Source organism: Manis pentadactyla, chromosome 1 (genome assembly GCF_030020395.1).
Source record: "Manis pentadactyla isolate mManPen7 chromosome 1, mManPen7.hap1, whole genome shotgun sequence".
Lineage (NCBI taxonomy): Eukaryota > Metazoa > Chordata > Mammalia > Pholidota > Manidae > Manis > Manis pentadactyla.
In genome coordinates, this window is record NC_080019.1 from 214,953,507 (window position 1) to 214,973,284 (window position 19,778).

General features: G+C 34.0%; 1 protein-coding gene across 18 annotated transcripts in view; it reads right to left on the bottom strand.

The window, feature by feature from the left end:
• The window catches only part of CHL1 (cell adhesion molecule L1 like), a 301,991-nt gene that overhangs the window by 71,908 nt on the left and 210,305 nt on the right, over positions 1-19,778 (bottom strand). For 11 of the 18 annotated variants that reach the window (XM_057507238.1, XM_057507234.1, XM_057507242.1 and 8 more), the window contains 3 exons: positions 10,497-10,685; positions 5,328-5,433; positions 2,938-3,125 (listed from right to left, as the gene is read on the bottom strand). In XM_057507238.1, the coding sequence (XP_057363221.1) occupies positions 2,938-3,125; positions 5,328-5,433; positions 10,497-10,587 (385 nt within the window). In that variant the 5' untranslated portion in view covers positions 10,588-10,685. The remainder of the gene's footprint in view (positions 1-2,937; positions 3,126-5,327; positions 5,434-10,496; positions 10,686-19,778) is intronic. The other 7 variants (XM_036877825.2, XM_057507254.1, XM_036877836.2 and 4 more) reach the window with 1 other exon arrangement.

The following is a 19,778-nucleotide window of genomic DNA, read 5'->3' on the forward strand; positions in this document are numbered from 1 at the left end:
AATATTTACTTTTACATGTTTTGAATTTATATAAATAAAATCACAGTGCATGCATTCTTTCAAGATCTGCTTTCCTCATTCAACATATTCCTAAGGTTCCTCAATGTTCACTGCTGGGTAGCATTTTTTGTATGTCTATTATCACTCTTTATTCATTCTACTGTGCAATGGACTCAGGTTTTGTGCAGTATGTTTTAATATAAATAGTGCTACCACAAATATTCCTGGTGCACATGGCCAAGAGGCACATATGAGTGGTCAGAGAATGGAATTTCTGGGTCACAGCTGAGCATGCCTTCAACTACAAAGGCAGTCACAGATATTTTCCACAGACCAAGCAGTGAATTGCAACCTCATCAGTGGTAGATATATGTTAAAGCAACTGTGTGTTCCCACCTAAAACTCTTACCCTCAGACTTTGTAATATTGCCCAATTTTAGGTGATTAAATTCTTTTATTATTTGGGTAACAGTTGATGTATTTCTGATTAGTAATGATGTTGAGCACATTTTCATATTTTTATTGGCCATTCCTATCTAAGGTGTAAGTTTATGTATTTTGATATACTGACACTTCATTGTTTTTCTTTAGAGCTTGGTCAAATTATTTATAAGTACATAGTTATTTTTAGTTCTTATCATTAGCAACAATTTTTTTCTGTGTTGTGGCTTATCTTTTCATTTTCCCTGGGGTCTTTTGATGAAAAGAGGATCTAAACATCAAATGTAGTTAAATTACCTTTAGGGATTTCCTTAATGGAGCTTTAATATGTCTTGTTTAAGAAATCCTGCCACACTGGGATCATAGATACATTGTCCAAATCATTTTCTAATTTTTAAAATACATTTTTCTCACTCAGGGTTAAGCCTTTAAATAGCTGGAATGATTTTTTTATAGGATGTGTCCAAATTAATGTGTCTCTGTCTGGATAATATTGTTCCAAACCATTTAGTTAAAATAAAAAAAAAAAGGAAAGAAAGAATGAAAGAAAAATGCATGCTAGCTTTTTCATACTGTTTTCACATACATGAAGTTTTGTTTCTGGGTTCTCTATACTGTTTCACTGGCCTGTCTGTCTAACCCTGCACAAAGCCATACTGGCTTGATAACTAACGTTATATGTTGGGTCTTGTTACTGATAAGGTCAAGTCTGCCTGACCTGTTCTTATTCCTCAGGAGTTTCTACCAAATGTTTCCCTTTGATTCTCAAATGTGCTTGTGAATCAGCGGGTCACATTCCATAACAGATGGACAAAACACAACTCTAAAGATTTTGATTTCAATTATTCTATGTATCAAGTCATGGAGAATTGACATTTTAGCTTTACTGTGTCTTCAAATCCATTAAAGTGGTCTATTTTCTCCAATTTATATAGATATTAAAAAAATGGTTTTCAGTAAATGTTTATTTTTCAACCAGAAAGGTTTCATACTTCCTTGTTGAATTTCTGCTTCTATATATATTCTCTCTTCACTCTGAATTTATTGTTGCCCTAAGTTAGCTCATTCATTTTCATCTTAAAATGGTACTACCCGAAAATTCATTTTCACCCTTTCTTCCTTTCTTATGTATGGTTTTAAGATGAAAAAGATCCCTCTAAATAATGCTTTAGCTGACTCAAGCATGTTGTTGTTTAGAATTTCTACTACTGTCCCTTCAAAATACATTCTAGCTTCCTTGGCTATTTCTTATTTGACCTCCAAGTTACTTAGACATATTTATTAAGTTTCAAAGATAGAACACTTTTCTAATTTTTACTATTGATTTCTAATTTAACTGCACTTTGATATTTATGTCAGAGCTAATATGTCATCAGGTATTGAAAAAAATGTGTTCTCTATGTGTTCACTAGCTAGAGCTTGCAATTGGCTTCCTTAAATCTACGCGCTCACTGATGGTTTTTCTCTGCTTGAGCTACCAAATAATGAAACATATGTCTCATTATTATGATCAGTGTCTATTTCCCCTTTCAGTTCTACTTTTGCTTCATACATTTTAGTTTTATGTATGGCTACTGAATTAATCTCCAGGAAGCCTTTTTGAAATAAAGCCTATTTTGACTGATACTAATATATCCCTACCTTCTTTCCTTTGAATGGAAATGATCAGGGAATACCTGTTCTGTTTTTACTTTCAACAATTCTGTATCCTTATAGTGTAGATGTGTTATGTGGCAAACAATCTGTAATTCTTCTTAAACTTGGAGTACTTTATTTACTTTCATCTTTAATTAGGGATTTATTTGGATTTATTTCTGCAATGTTTTTTCTTTACCTTTTCTTCTTCTCCCTCATATCACATAATTTAATAATCATTCACAATTTAGTCTACACTTTAAGTGTAATTACTTTAGAAATTTTAAGATGCATACTTAACTTATAAGAATCTAAATTCGATCTATATTCTCCCCCCTAGCATAATATAAGGGTTTTAGAACAATTTATATCTGGTCCCCTGTCCTAGCTTTTAGGATAAAGCACATAAGTTTAGGAGAAAGGACATGTTTTTCATGTCTTGTTTTTCTCAGGTTTGTGTATATTTTACTCCTCCCAGCATAAAATGACCACACCCTTGATATTCCATATTAAGTAATAACTATATGTTAACAAGGATTCCTTATTACTGAAGTATAACTTAGCCAAATCTAAATAATGTATTTAACTTAATTCTCATCCTATGAGGTGAAACAGATGCTACTTTTTTCCCATGTTAGATGTAAGATTACTAAAACAAAGCAAAGTTAAGTGGCTTTGAAAGCTATCCACTTCTAAGTATCAAGACCTGGAAGAGAATTTAGAATTTCCTTTACAAATAAAAGATAAGGCATGTACAAGCTGAACAAATTAATAATATATTACTTCATTAGGATCAGTATAGCTCCTACTTAACACTCCACAAAAACATCTGTGAAATGAAATCTCCATTGTAATACTTACTTGGAACTATAAATTCTATTTCTTCTGAAATAGCGACCCCTAGTTTATTAGAGGCAAAGCAGCGGTATTTCCCTTGAAAGTGAGATACGTGCCCCTCATTCGGGATCTTGAATGTTCTTGAGTTGTTAGATACAATTATCCGAGGGTCAGAGAGATCAAAAGGCCTGTCGTCCTTGGTCCACGTAAATCTGTAAGATAAAACTGAAGTCGATCATTCCGAAAAATCATGATTTCTTAATTTTAAAGTACTAAATTAAAGTACGTATTTCTTAATTTTAAAATATTTATAAACAAATGCCCAGAAATGACGAACCCAAGACATTTTATGGTTAAGACATGGTGTGTGTGTGTGTGCATGTGTATGTGTGTGATAATGCACTATAATAGAACACAAAAATGAGTCTCAGAAGAACCTGAGAAATCTTACGAGCTGCTACAGACTGAATTTGTGTCCCCGCCAAATTCCTATGTGGAAGCCTAATCCCCAGAGTAATGGTATTTGGAGGCAGGGCCTTCGGGTTGTGATCAGAGTCATGAGGGTGGAGCCTCACTCAGGGGATTCTGGTCTCTATAAAGAGACCCCAGGGAGCATTCTTGCAGTCTTCTGTCTTCTGAAGCTACAGGGAAGGCAGCGGACTAGGAACCACGGTGGGGGCTCTCACCAATCTCCAAATCTGCTGGGGCCTTGATCGTGATCTTCTCACCTTCAGAACTGTGAGAAATGGATGCTTGCTGCTTAAGTGACCCAGTCTGTGGTATTTTTGTTATAGCAGCCATAAGACACACCCCACAAAAAAGGTGCGGTAATTGAGAAAACAAAAAGTAAAGATAGGTTTTATACTGTTCTTTTAACACTGTTTTTCAATTTTTCCAATTAGAAAGGTAATGTGATATTTTCACTAGTATTCTGGATACTACAAAATATAAAATTATATGTCTTTGTGTGTGGGGGGTGTTAAAAAACCCTTTTTATTTCTAAAAGCTTATTTTTGTCCAGTGAATTTTCTTGGGTTTTTTAGAAAGAATATCAAATTTTCCAATAATAATAATATTGTTAACAATATTTTCTCAATATTTACAGTGTATTTTCTTTTCTTACATTGTTGTATTGGACACAGATCTAAAAGTACAAGTAACAGTGTTCATAGGAGATATTCTATTCTTATTTCTGAATTTACTGGACTCCAAACTGGATATGTAAATTCAAAATTAAACTCAAAACTGGATATTGACATGATAAGTACATTTGATTATTAATCATCTCTGATGATTACAAGGCATTATCTATTTGGGTATAATTCACTTAATAATACCTATCAAAATATTCATTGATCCATATTCACACTGACTAAATTCTTCTTTCCATGTAATTCTATCCATATTTATATACACTGAATGTATTCCATTTGGTAAGATATATAATGATGATTTAGTGTGTTAATACTTCACTAAGAATAATGTTTAAAATATCAAATTATCAATATTATCAATAATAATGTTAGTGACAACACAATTTCCAATAATCAATTTCATTAACTGTATTTTGTTGATAGAAAATGATCAAGATAATCAATAAACCATGTATATTTGCTGCCCACTTTAGAATCATTCAGAACTTTAAAAATCTATAATTTTCCCTATAGCTTCTCCCTCCTCAAATACACATATTTCTTTCACCCTTCCAAAACAGGAGATACTTGGAAAAACGTAGTGTGTACACTATACATACACTAAAAAAATATTACATATATTAATACAATAATATATTTAGTAAATTTTAATATAGTAAAGATACATATGAATGAGGAAAAAAGTATGTTTATATAAGCATCACTTAATATGATCACCTAGAGTAACAATTATTTATTTAACAAAAAATACTAGATAATTTATCATGCAGTTAATATTCCACCATCTGGGACTAAATATTTCTACATTACTTAAAAATTATAAAATACCCTATTCACTGAATATGATCTGTGTCACATTTAAAGACATGCAACAATAAATATGTATAGAATATAATTTATAAATGTATTCACTTTGGCTTAATAAATGATACTTTTCACTAAGTAGAATAAAGGATCTTCTGGTTTTTAAGCTATTTTACTCACTTATAAGGTAAGGAATTATTGAATATTTCCACAGTGCTAAATTCTGTGCTAAGAACTTAATATTTAAGACATTTTATGATATAAATAACTTAAACTGCCAGAAGAATCTATGTAAAATAACCAAACTTTATTTTTATAGACATAGTTATCCTTCATTTGGTAATAGGTATTTACAGTCATATGTAGATTTATACCCCAGCTTATAATGGTCAGATAAAAATAAGTAAGAAGGATGGTATACATCTCAACATTTATTTACTTTGAAGGAATACTCACGTTGGTTCCGGATTTCCTTTAGCTTCACATTCAATTTGAAAATATTCATCAAAAGGAAAGGCAACTTGCACTTCTGACTGTTTTATGATTGTTGGAACCTGTTGAACTAAATATTAAAATATGTATTTAAAGAACATGCTCTTCAAAACTGGGTGAGGTTAATTTACCATAAGAGAAACACTCTAAACATGCTTTCTATATTGATAAATTAAAGGACTGTCAAAGATTGAAAATTATGTGACAAATTTGACTTTCTTTTAGTAAAATATATTTAATCCTAAGGAATACACTTCACTGCCAATATTTCATATTACCATATATAAACACATTCATTTTGTTTAGACCCAGAATAAAGTAACATTTTTTAAAGCAGAAGAAACATTGCTTTATCATTACAACTGCAAAATATCCATTTTTAAATTACTGACGTTTAATAATCTAAGTTGGTACATATATCTTTACTTTGTTCAGTCATTTTAAACTGAAACATTTTGTTCTGGTTTTTTCCTTTACAGTTTCCAAAAACATTTGATTAATTTATTATTTTTTACATTAGTTTTCTTCCATTGACATGTGACAACTTATTTAACAATTTTCTTATTATTGGAAATAAGATTTTTTTTTTCATTTTTCTCTTTTCAGGTAATATGTACTCCAACAGACATCTTCAAGCACATAGATCATTCTTTTATTAAAGTAGTGACTTATGATAAATTCCCAGGCATGGACATAAACTATAAAAGACTCTATAAGTGCTTATATTTCAGCACACACAACATATGAGTACAATTGTTTCCTACATCCTTGCTACCAACGAACATCAGCATTTAAAAATGACAAAATATTATACTTACTATTGCAAAGGAAAATATAACTTACCCATTCTTTTTTATTTCCATTTATTGCTTTTTTAGTGTATGTTTTTCCAAGCTTATTATTTATCATTTCCCATTTATAAATTTACCTTTCATATTTTTTCTCACTTAACTATTGAGGCTTGAGGTCAGTTTTCTTCTGTCCTTACAGAATTTAACACTAATAATCATTAACATAAAATTGCAGCTAATAAATAGTAGTATTTTTAAATGCATTCTACATGTTCAAATACCTCCTCATCTTGTGAAAAAGTCTGTTGCTAATGTTTGACAAGTAGTCTTCAAGACAAATTTAAAAAGTAGGGGCTGATGGTCAAACAGCAAGATGGCATTACTGAGAATTGTGACTATAAAATAAGTGTACAAATGCTAAAGCTACAAACTTGGACTAAGTTGTGAAAAAGGACAGAGATCATGATGTATGTAAAGATCTACCATCAATGAGCTCTCAATAGTTTTCAAACTGATGCATTACCACTTCAGTACAGGCCTTACAACCTCTGGTAAGGGGTCAGGATTGAATTCGTACGGTTGTATAAATGAGTCAGCAGCAGGAAACCACTGAGCCTGACTTTCATGAGTAATAGTCCGCAGCGGACTTACCAATAGGACCCTAAACCCTCTGACATGGACTCAGGCCCTAAACCGTCTGTTTTCTCAACTGTAAAATTAGCGATTTAGGCTAGATATTATTCTTAGACTTTTTGGTCTCAGTTTCCCTTGGCATTCTTAAAGATTATAGGAGATCCCAAAGTGCTTTTGTTCATGTAGGTTAAATCTAAAAATAGAAGTTTATTGCTTTAGAAATTAAAGCTGAGACATCTTTAAAATATATTTTATTAATCCATTTTAAATAATCACGTCATTTGTTAAGCAACATATTATATAAAAAATACTAAATATAATGAGAGTAGTGGCATTGTTTTACATTATTGAAAATCTCTTTAATATTTTAATAAAAGGAAGTTGGATTCTTATAAATATTGCATTCAGTGTGTTGAAGTTTTGTTTAAATACATGAAAAAACACCCAGCCTTGTAGTTATGTACTTGAAAAATGGTATAATATTTTACAGTTTTTTTTCTCATGATTGTGGACACTCTTCTTGGGTACAACTCAGCAACTCATAGTTTCTGAAATGTTTACTACAATATGGAATCTGAAACCACATCAATAAACCTTTTATACTGTTATATTAAAATGCTTTGTCTATGGGTTCTTTTTGATCTATGCAGAGTTCTGCAATACCATACAATAATTGCTTGGACAAAAATATAGTTCACTGACTTATGCAGATCTTCTAAATATTGACACATTATATTACACAATAGCCACAATTTACACCAGTTAATACCATCACTGATCTAACCAGAAAAGTTTAAATGTTGGGAAGCTGTCAAGTTCATGAGTGGAGAATGTAAGATTTTGTACAATTTTTACTTAAACATGCAAATTTTATCACCGATAAGAGGTCTATTGTCAGTTGTTTACCCTGAAGTGATTGGTTCACTTGGTTCATTTCAGAGAAAACACCCACTGTATATCCATCAGAGTAATCTCAATTTGTCTGTCACTTGTACTTTTAAATAAAAATGGTGTTCAGCTTGGTGCTCAGTCACACAGTCAAGGAATAGAGACCATCACGATGCTTTGTTACACAGCAGAATTACTTTATGTATATTTCCCAATTCACTCCATAGAGTATTAAGAGGAATGTATTCAAGGATGGAGATTTAATAAAATCAAATACTGTTTAACTGCTGCAACAAAGACAATCTTAGGCAAAACTGTGTTGTGTTTGCTCTATCCCATGCGTGTGGGTGTGAGGAGTACCTTAAGCACCGGCATAGCTTGGTGTCCGGGCCTTGATTTGTGTAAAGGCAACAACAGTTTTATCTCCATTGCCTTTGTAACATCAATGCCAGTGTCAACACAGTGAAAAAAGTGAAAATGGCATCTTCATATCATGAAACATTTCATCTCACGGACTGCCTGAATGCAGCTCCAGGACCCTGAGAGGCCCATGAGTCACATTTTGGGCACTGATGGCCAGCCTGAAATAATAACTCAATGCCATTTACAATTCCAAAATTTAATTTTCTTTACTTTTATCCAATGAATCTCATAATTGAGTTTTACTAGCTTGGTGACATTAGCCCAGGTTCAGTATCTAGCCAATGTATATTCATAAATATTTTAGTACCATGCAAAAAACATTCATATCTTCATTGACATTTACTTTTGTCTGATTAGAACTATTTCTAAGTAGAGCAGGTCTTGAGCCTATTGCAAATTCATATTATTTAAATTTCATTACAGTTATAAATGGTGAGGGATGATGCAGAATAGCAACAGTCCCTAAGATAGCAGCTAATAACTTGTGAACAACTTGTTTATTAGAACATTATTCTTTCTTAAATTTGCTAAGGTTGTAAAGTTTCAGCAATAACTAATTATTCAGGGAATGGAGCTAATAACCTTTGGGTGTTTATAAGAATATATATTCCACATTATAAATCCTTTCCTCCATAATTAGGCCAATTACAACGACACCAGAGTCGTTGACATTCAAATTGGATACCTGTCTTAGCTCATTTACTAGTCAGTGCTCTGGAGTACTAAAACAAATGGATAATACTCAGTTGCTCTGAAAACATGTCATTAATATTTTATAACAATTGTTACCTAAGGACATTACAGCATGAAAATGCATAAGTAACTGAGACAGCCAGAATAAAAATGTGTGCTATGTATTAAGACGAAGTTTCACATCCTTCACCACTGATGAAATAAATGAGAAAAGATGGAGAGAGAATGTATATTCTGAGAATAGGGTTAGGAATCTGAATCAGGAATCCCAGTGCATCTTTGTTGCTACTGGAAAAAAGCACCAAATTATTAACCATTTCTCACAACGATCACCAAGAACCTTGCTTTTAATTTAGTACTGCACACTCAAATCAAAAGAATCTACTGAAGATTTATTATTTCACGCTGTCAAGCAGAATTTCTACAACTGGTCTGGTATACATTGTGTAGGCTAATGGATTTCATCTTGGTTTAAGGAGAACCTTACATCTGTACATCTATAGATCAGGTAAACAGAATTCCTGAACCTGTGGAAACGCTGAGACAGCAGCTTAACCATTTGTCACGGACAGCAGAGAAGGGATTGTGACCTCGGCATTGAACCGACGTGCAGGGCTGCCCTGAGTGGGTGATGTGAACGTACTGTGTCATGCAATTTAAGGTGGGCTTCAGAAAATGGTTTTGAAACATTATATTATACAGAGAGTTACTGCATTGTTGAGTACGTCTGAAGGAAAGTTTCAGTTTCAGTGTTGGTACCTCTCTAACATTTAGTCAAAGTTCTTAGGTCAAGACTAATTCATTAGAACTTACATGATGTGCAAAGATTATTTCTAGTGCTAAAACTAACACAGCGAATGCATCTGGTATTATAACTCTCCAAATTATATATGTGGAAGAGGAGATAGGGATAATACTTGAACTATGTGGATAAAAATAACTAAATAAGCGCTGAAGATTCTTTTATATCCCATGTAAGTACAGCAGGAGAAATCCCCAAGCATTGCATTACATAGTTGATACACTATTACATAAATTGTGTTTGCAGTTGTATTACTTTTTCAACTTTTAATTAGCATAAATTACTGAAGCTCAAGTACAATGGTTAAAAATCTGCAACCATTTTTACCAACGTATGCTCAGGTATATTTCCATAAAACCACTGACTAACATCTTCATATGAATTCGTATAGAATGCTCTAGATTTTCAGAGTTGGTATCATCTTATACTTTTAGTTGTATACTATAAAAATGGCATTTTAATATTTGAATTCATTGTTTGCATTCTTAAATATATGATCATTTTGAAAAAAAATTTATTCAATTTCTCTTTGTTATAACTGATTGAATAGCAGTAATTTCTGAATCATAATTCTCTCTAAAATAAAAGCATATAAAAGTAAAGCTGTTGAGCTAATGCTAATGTTGCAGGCAAAATACCACCTGATCTACAGGCTATGTTTCTTGTTATATACCAAGTTTGCATAAGGGGCAAAAGCCATAACTGCAAAATAATTTTAGCAAGCAGTCAAATATGAGCCATCCAAAAACTGAATAAGGCAGAAGTGAAGTCAGCTGAAAGACTGCTGAAAATATATAGAAATATGTTGGCAAAATCATGTCTTCAGTCTACAAGTATTCTACATAAAAATCAGAATGCAAATATGAAATTCCATGCAACAAGTATTGAATACTCTCACTTTACCTGAAAGTGGTATTTCCATCGCTGTGGAGAATTTTAACAGGAAGAAAATTAGAGATATGATTAATCCTCTTCCACTTAACAGCATCTCCATTGCTCTTCAGGAAGGAGGCAACTCAGAAAAATATGAAAATCTTAATGTCTCCTCTTCCTTATGGGTTATAGCTGAGGAGAACGTGATTAACCTGGAAACTCAAAAAAACAAGCAGAATAACTTAAAATTTAAGTTCATATCCTCTTAAATGTCAACATGACAGAATTTAAACATATTTTTCTGTTGGCAATAACTCAATAACTTTCTCTTTATGAAACTGTTTCTAATAACTCCACACAATCAGAATTAGTTTTCCCTCTTTGATTCCAAAGGACACTTGAAAGATGCTCTATTGCAAACTCTACACCATCCCAGTGAATTCTGTTCTTCAGCCAGAGGAATTTTTACTTGAAGGCACTCTACTATACTCTAATGAGTGCCAGTGGATATGAGAATAACTTCAGTTAGTTCATTTCAATCAAAAGGGAGCTCCTTTTCAACCAATTCTTCTATCAGGCATCTAACCCCATTTGAGTCATTTATTAACATCACAAATTTAATCTTTGATTTCTCTGGCAAGGTAACTTTTCATATTCAAAGGTATCACACTAATAAGAAGTGAATAACAAGATATAGAGGAACAGAAAAGTGAAGGACAAATGGATAAGGAACAGCCACTTGAACTGAAATTTACAAATTTGGGTTTTGTGCCAGCAGAAGACAATGGCATCAGTTGCTTTCCACTTAAGCAGAAAGTTTATTCACTCCAAATTTTACTGAAATGGAATAATGATGAAGTGTTAATGTTCCTTTACTTTCTCTTATGATTTTAATTTTTTTCTGAAAACAGTGTGATCATATACATCTAAACATTTTTTATCATGTATTTGTGAAAGTGAATTTGCTCCAAAATGTGATAATTAATTTTTCAGGTACATAGTTTTCCTTTTCCATAAAAATCAATTATTCTATTCACTTACAGATGGTGAAAAAGTTAATGAATATAGACTTAAACAAGCCATTAGATTTACACTTAATTCCAAGTATTTGGGCTTTCTTTATATCACTTCAGGTTGCAGCTGAAGAGATTATGGTCCAGCGTATTTTTCATATATGTACATAAGTAGGTCAAATTTAAAGTAGTAACTAATGCTGCTTTGCTGTTTTATAATTTTGAGAATTTGAAGAGACAACAATCTCACTTATAGTTTAATTTGATGCTACATTGACCATGAAGGAAAATGCACCACCCCACCAAAAAAAAAAGAGTTGTGAATCTTTGTTCTTGAATTAGAGTACTTTATTTTGTCTGACCCTAACTGACCCATCTGTAAAATGGAAAGTGGGGGGAAATTATCCTTGGGTTGTTTAGAATATTTTCTAAAATGACAACTTACTTTGGCAATTACAAATATTTTCAAGTGTGTCGTTATGTTAATTGGCACTCACTTTACTGATGAAACGAATTATTTCAATCAACAAAATAAGTGTGGAGAAAATTGCTTTCATTATAAAAAGCAGAACACTGCTTAATTCCAAAAACTGAGTTCTACATATTTGCACAAAGTTGGGAGATACTGAACCACGTAGCTATTTTCTAAGATGAAAATCAGAAGAAAATATTAATGCCTTATCCTTTGAATTTTCCTTTTCCTTCTCTCTTCAAAATACTTTGATAATAGTAACCTAAGGTTATTGTTTATATATACCCTTCACCTGCAGTCTAATATTTAATATTCTGTTCCATTAATATTCAGTGTTGACTTAAGGTCATTTTATGGATTTGCTTCATGAAGTGTCCTCTATCTGTAAGGAGAAAGGCTTTCAAAACCAGGATTTCATTAGGAGACCAATTTTTAATACATTGTGAAGTAGAGAATAAGGATACTGGGTAAGCAAGTGAGTGAGTACTGGCTCAATTTTCATTAATCTCCTGATTTAAGCTAGTGAGTACAACGGTCTCTAATTGCCATAGTGAAATAGCTCATAGATATTAATTGTTCTGTAGTAATGATCTGACTTTAGGAATCTTACTAGTTTTAAATTAACTAAATGGTCTTGATCCAAGAAATTGTCTCCCATAAAAGGATGCCACATTGAACCCCTGGCTTAAAATAAGACTATAAATTTAGAGACATAACAAACATTGATGGCACCATAAGTTTCCAGAATATAGATAATGGTTAATTCTACATCTGACCTTTTCTCCTGTAGGGATTAGCTTCAATTCACCTGAGACTTGTATTAAGAGATCATTACATAAAAGTCACTGGAAGTTAAAATGTGACCCCCTGCAAGCAAGACTCCATTAGCTGATGAGGACAGCCCCCAAATAGCTTTCATACTTTTAAGGGAATGTCAGTCATAATTTCCTTGTTAGAATTCATAAAGGGCATACTGTTCAGTAATTATGTTTTGCAACAGTAAGATAGCAATAAAATTATATTCCCATCTACCTTTCTTCAAAGACTGTGAAGAGACCACAGAGATAAAAAATCACACCAGACCTCAGAGATAAAAGTCATTATTGGAGCTCAGGATGGAGATGACACTAAGACAAAAACAAAATACGCTAAAACATTTTTGAGGTCCAGTCACATAAAGCTGATGTCTGATTGCTTGTCAATGCCATTAACTCACATCCAAAAAAGAATCAACAAATCTTCATGAATTTGGACAAATTGGTTTAAATCTTTCTCCTAGCATAGCTAACCTTAGAAAGAAGAAAATCATCCTTTATATCTGACTCAAAAAAAAAAATAGATGTCTTAGTATCAGATTCAACTGACCATTCCTGACTATCTCAGTAACTCCAGTATGAGTCATGTGATAAGGATGAAGAACACACTGGATCCATCACAGAACAGAACCAGGGACAGGTGTGTGTAACCACACAGGACTACTTCCAATACAGCAAGGAAACAAAGCTCTTTGTTTCTCCAAAATAATAGCCTTTAACATACATCAATATTACCAAGTGACCTCAAGGGTCCTGCTGATGTCCTTAAAATACCTCCATTGTGGTAAAACTAGAAACAAGGCACACCCTTAACTTAAATCCATCTTCAGTTGACAGTTGGCTTAGCGTCTCTCCCTGGCCCAGCAAGTAAGTGTTAAGGCTACTGTGGCCTGCTGACCGGCTACCAGGAGAGAGTGATGTAAGACTTGCTCCTGATGAGGTAATGCATGCTTAGCACAGAATAGCAAATGAAATTTGCTAGTAGCCACCAGGTTGGTAATTTTGTTGTTAGTGGTAATCAGGATGTAGCCTCTACTAATAATATTCTGATCCAAAGAGTATGGTTAGCTTGCATAGCTTCTATTATGGTGAATCACAATGACTTAAAAAAGTCTATTCCCTAAAATATTTAGCAGTGAAATGATGTTGACTGAGTTAAATACTTAAAAAAAAAAGGCAAGGTAGGGGAGTATGGTAGGTTGATGGCAGAAAGTCTTCCATTCTTTTCTCCTCTTTGTATCCACATGCTCTGCAGGATGACTTTACAGGTCCTTCGACCAAGAAGGTATTTCCTCCCTTACTCAATCTGGCGGGCCTCTGGTCAACAGAATGAGCTGTGAACTTAGGCCTCAAGAAGAAGTTTAGTTTCTCTCTCTCTACACTGAGCTAGCCTGCTGGAGGGTGAGCCACTGCCCCATCACCCTCTGTGACCCTGGCCAGCAGGCAGCAGCCCCCAAAGCTGAGAGGGAGCCAGCCCCAGAAGACCTGCCAGCTGCACACAGAGGCACGAGCCAGCGGGGGCCACATCAGTCCAGACTGGGTAAGAGCGGCAGAACCTTCGGAGGGATTTCAGGACATGCCACCCCCAAATACAGCATCTTGACATACCAGCTATTTCAAGATGAAGAAATCTGAGAGACAGCGCGGAGGGAAGGACTCTCAGCAGGGAATAAGCCCTCATGTGAGAGGAAAAAGAGCATCCAATCTCCAAAGACAGAGGGGCACAGAGGGCTCTGAACGAGTCAGCACTGCCAAATTTCCTGCAGTCTGCTTCCCCTCCCATTCACCTTCTCCATGACCTTCCACTCTTTGTAACACTTGGCAGAAAAACCTTTCAGGCTAAACCACTTCTTCAAGTTTTCATTCCCTTATGAAGACTCCATGCCACATGAAACCTACATTAAATCAATTTGTATACTTTTCTCTTGTTCGCTTGTCTTTCGTTACAGAGACCCAGCCAAGAACCTTGGTAGGGTACAAGGAAAAAGGTATTTTTCCTCCTCTACACACTTGAAGAAACAGACTCGGGAACAACAGCAAATGCTTCTTGTATTAAACCAATCTGTTTTAGCATAGTTTGCAATGCAGAAATAGCTAATTGATATAGAGCAGAAAGAATTAAAGAAGATGCAGAAAGAATTAAAAATTGATGCAGCGTTGATAACTATTGAAGCTGTGCAATAGATGTATCTATATGGAGGTTCTTTGCACAAATCTTTCTATTTTGGGGTATAGTTTAACATTTCCATAATAAAGACATTTATAACGTCTATTCAGTCTGTGGAAATTAGAAATTAGCCTAAAGCATTCCAACAGCCATAAGGAATTCCTTCAGCCAAAATGTGGAAAAGGCCAACTGGCACACATTTAAAACAAAAACAAAAAATAGACAAAAAGACCTCATTAAGGCTGCCATGGTATCCAGACCCCTTGTGTTTGAACTAGATTCAGAAAATCTGAGGTCCCTTTGAAAATAAGTGTATGTGTTCTCTACACCCAGCACAACACTATATAACATAAGGCAGTTTGTGTCTTATAGCTTTGTATGTTTGGAATGCCATGGTCCCAAGAAAGACAATATAAGCTCAATTTATAGTAATTATTTAAATCTGGGTAGCTCTTAGTATATCCTCCAGATGTCTTTCAATATTTCTTTCATGCTTTGATTCTTTACTCACTGATTTTGCATTATGTTTCTATTGGGGTCTGCTTTAAATTCCATTCACAAAGTCAAAAACATGGGTTTTTATATATATATGGGTTAAGAGCACCATGTCTCTTTAGACTATTACTTGTATGTTAGAAATATGTGTTCTAAACTGAACAGAAATGCACGGTATTTTAAAATTAGTTAAAAGGTCTTCAAATATTGTTAACATATTCTGAGTACTAACCATGACCTAATAAGCACTTGTTTTTTCATACTGGGCAGAAATGGTCTTTATGCAAGACCTTTGACACCGTGGTTCTGTAGTAGTCCTACTGGATCGCACAACTTTTTTTTTTTTTTTGGTTAAGCAAATATTATACCACAGATTTATATTCCTGAATCTCAAAATAAAGAGATCCTACTTGACTCTAAAAGGAATAAAATCTGACTAGTGTGACTGGAGCAAAAGTAGCTTAGAAAAAACAGCTAGTTTGGGACAGTTCATTTTACCTTCGGGATATTTTTCACAGCCGTGGCATTTTCTGTCAATAATTATTCAGAAACGTGGTTGGGTCAAATTTACAAAGACAAAGTAGAACAAGGCAAGTCCAAAGAAAAAAAGCAATTTGTATCACTATTTTTAAAACGTGCATTTCTATGGCAGCAGCTACAGAAAGCAGCCGTGTCAGCGACAGTCCATCTGCCATTTCTAAAGAAAGCACGGAATGCAAACAGCCCCCCAAAAATGCTGTGCTGACATTCCTCTTCACTAAGGAACAGCATTAAGTTGTTTCAGCCGCTGTGAATTGTAAAGATCGGAATTAACTTGCACATGCTACATCATTAAACAACATTTTTTCTACTCTGGAAGCTTGGAATAGATCAGCAACTTTTATTATAGTCAGCAGGAAGGGATAGATTATGACACTGGCGTCCAAACTGTAGTTGTAAAAATAACCCAGTGGATTTGTATAAAAGTCTGGGGCAGTGCTATAATTTGGAATTGTTTTAAATTTTTTTTTTTTTTTTTTTTTTTGCTGCACTAATAGAGCTTAAGAATCACTGAGCAGGAACAACCAAGTGTCTTACATAAGGCTGCTTGACATTTTCATGATGGGAAGGATATTGCCTTTGCGTCCCTCTGACCTCAACTGTCCCTTTTTGTGTGATTGTCAGGCTAGGGTAAACTATTCCCCTGATTCAGGAATTAGGTCTCATGGGGAGGAAGTCCAGCACATTTCCAAAAGCCTGAAGTGTAATCCGAATCACTTAACATGTTGAAACTGGGAAACAATGAGCACAAAGAAAATTGAAAGGCTTTTGTTCAATCATCTGCTTGCCTAATACCATAAATTAATTTACAAGTGCCATAAACATAGTAATCCTGAAATAACTGTTAATGGCTTTTCACTCTGAAAACAACGGAAATATTGCATGTTATGGCCACATCCACTCAAACTCTGTTTCACTTCACTGAAGTGAGAAAAAGAACTGCTTGGAGTGTTAATTCATCCTCCCTACAGAAGATCAAAGAAATGCAGATTTTATTATAAGCAAATTGATTTTATTGGAAAAATGTCAGCTTTAATTAATAATTATGTTGGAGAAATTAATATCCTTAATATACCATTTATTTAATTATAAAGCAAAATACTGTGGTTGAGCTTTGACAGGACTGTAACTGAATATAATCAATTTTTTTTTCTGGTTTTTCCCCTTTATTTACCTATACATCCCAAATTCATACCAAATAGTATGCTAAATTTGAATTCTTTCATAGCAGAGGAAAAAAAAGAAAATCACCCAAATTCAAGATTGTTATACTGCAGACATAGAGACAATGATCTTAAATTAAATTCTGACTCATTTCTCACAAAATACCTTATTAGATACCAGTGATGGTCATTTATTGATTTAGTTTTTAAATGAAAGAAACACAGATGCATTCCAATATACAATTACAAAACTTTGGTGTACAGATCAGTGAATGTTTACATACAAATAAATCCATGTAATCACTTCTCAAACCTTTTTAAAGAGTTTTAGTCACCAAAAACATTCTACCAGCTTCATTCCTGAAGGCCTCTAGTTGGTCAGTGCATAACAGAGCATCACCTGTCTGTTCCTCTAGCTGCTGGATCCCAGCCAGGGTGGTGTCTCTCCTCCAGATGATGCCTAGACTGTGTGTGGCCAATTCTGGTTGTCATGCCTGGGGAGCTTTACTGGCGCTTAGTATGCAGGAACCATAGATCCTAAATGAACTGCAGTGCTCAGCACAGTCCTGCACAAAGAAGAATCACCCTACCTGAAAAGTGCTTCACCTCCTGTGAGCGTTACTGGTCTTTAGTGTGCTGGGTGAAAAGGAGGTCGTACTGTCAATAAACAAGAGATATGCTCTATACGCTACTACATGCACCCTGAGAACGTTCAATGCATATTAGCATATAAGGGCAGAGAACTTTATTTTGCTTAATTCAGAGTTTCACAGACCTATTTAACAGACTTCTAATTTGAGGGAAAGCATTTATGGATTACATCCTCATCTAAAATAATCCAACAACAAGCTTTCTAAAAGTTAGCAACTTCAATATATGGGATAAAGAAATTATAAGAAATAATATTTCTGAGCTATAACCACAGATCCACTTCAGGAAATAAGTTCTTAAGTAAGAAAGCACCTTGTGGCTCCTCTTCCTTTTCCCACGTCCTGACTCCACTTCACGAGCCAAAATCACAGAAGACTGCTAACAACTTGTAATAAACAAGCTCTTGAGATCTTGCTGGCAATGAGATCCAAGCTCATATTTTAAAGTTTCTTTTCTCCTTTTCTACTTTTCTTCTATCATTAAACACTATCCCCTCTATTTATTTCCTCTTTATTCATTCCTTATATATTTCAACTTTGCTCAGTATCAAGAAAGACATTTTCTAAAAAGAAATGAGCTACATCCCATTTACAAATTGTGAGTTATTTTTTATTTCCTATTAGTAGGCCACTGACATAAACACATGTGAAAACAGGTTTTGCTGGGTCTAGAAGTCAATATTGAAAATCAACCATAAGCAAGAAATTTGGAATTTTTAAAAATGATAAATTATAAAGCTTGATTATAGCTAAGAATTGCATTTTAAAAATATGCAACTGGTTAGAAAAATCATCTAATAGTTGGATGACTCTAGCAAGTTCTTTTTCTGGATTAATCATATGTTTTTTAATAAGCACACACTACTTGTAAAACTAAAAGAGCCTACAAGTAGTTATTGCACATGCCTTGTTCTCATATTTTTAAGAGATTTTATACTTCCTGAGGCAGGCACTGGCTCCTATCCATCCTTATTGTGCTTGCCTAAAACACAGGACACACTCCATAAACCTTTCTGAATGAATTAATGAATGCATCTCATATCTATATCCACAAAAGAATATATCCTGTATAAATGTCAATAAAACTCTACATACCTCATTCTCCTCGTTCATCCCAAGATAATTCAGAAATTCAATTTTCTGAATTACTTATTAAATATGAGTTTGAATTATATAAACCATGGTCTGAATGTTGCTAGGCTTGTTGCAATAATAAGGCCTAACAAAAATAGAACTTTCAATGAATCTCATTAATTTTATCAGAGCCTACTTGACATCAACTATATTCATAGGTTTTAGTGATTCTTACAAGTGCCAACAGAAATAAAGTGTTACATTTTCTAAAATTTACTTCAGAATACTTCAACATAAAGGGTGTGAGTTATGTAGCTGTGACTGAATTCTAATCTACCCTCTACTGTGGCTAGGTACTATTCGAAAAGTTTTAATCAAAACTCTAAATTTCTAATCAACCGTAACTCAAGTCCTTCAGTGACCTTTAGTTTTCCAAATATCAGATGGGTTGTTAATCATTGTAATGGATGTTAGAAGAATGTTCCACAGTAAAACAGTTGGTATGTAAGGTACAGGTGGATTTGCTAGAAGTGTTTGTCCAGATCCAAGCACTCTGGATGAATGGGGTATGAAAATCAAGCAAAAGCCCTATGCTTATCACAATGCCTCAACGGTTTAACAGCTAGGATCCCATGGAGGTGGCCGAATACAGGGCATAACTGTGTATGCAGTGTGTGCACATGTGTATGTTTGATGGCTACTAAATATTTGTTCACCTGGGAAACTGCAGCCTAAGACTGCCCTTATCACATAGCACCTGGTAGCCAGGCTGAAAGAGAACTAAAATCTTCACGTACCTGTAAGTTTTAGAAATTACCAATATTTATAAATGATGAAAAAATGAACAAATTATGTTCAGTATGCAAGCATCGAAAATTATTATCTGCTATAAACTTTCCATATGGAGACACTACCATAAAACA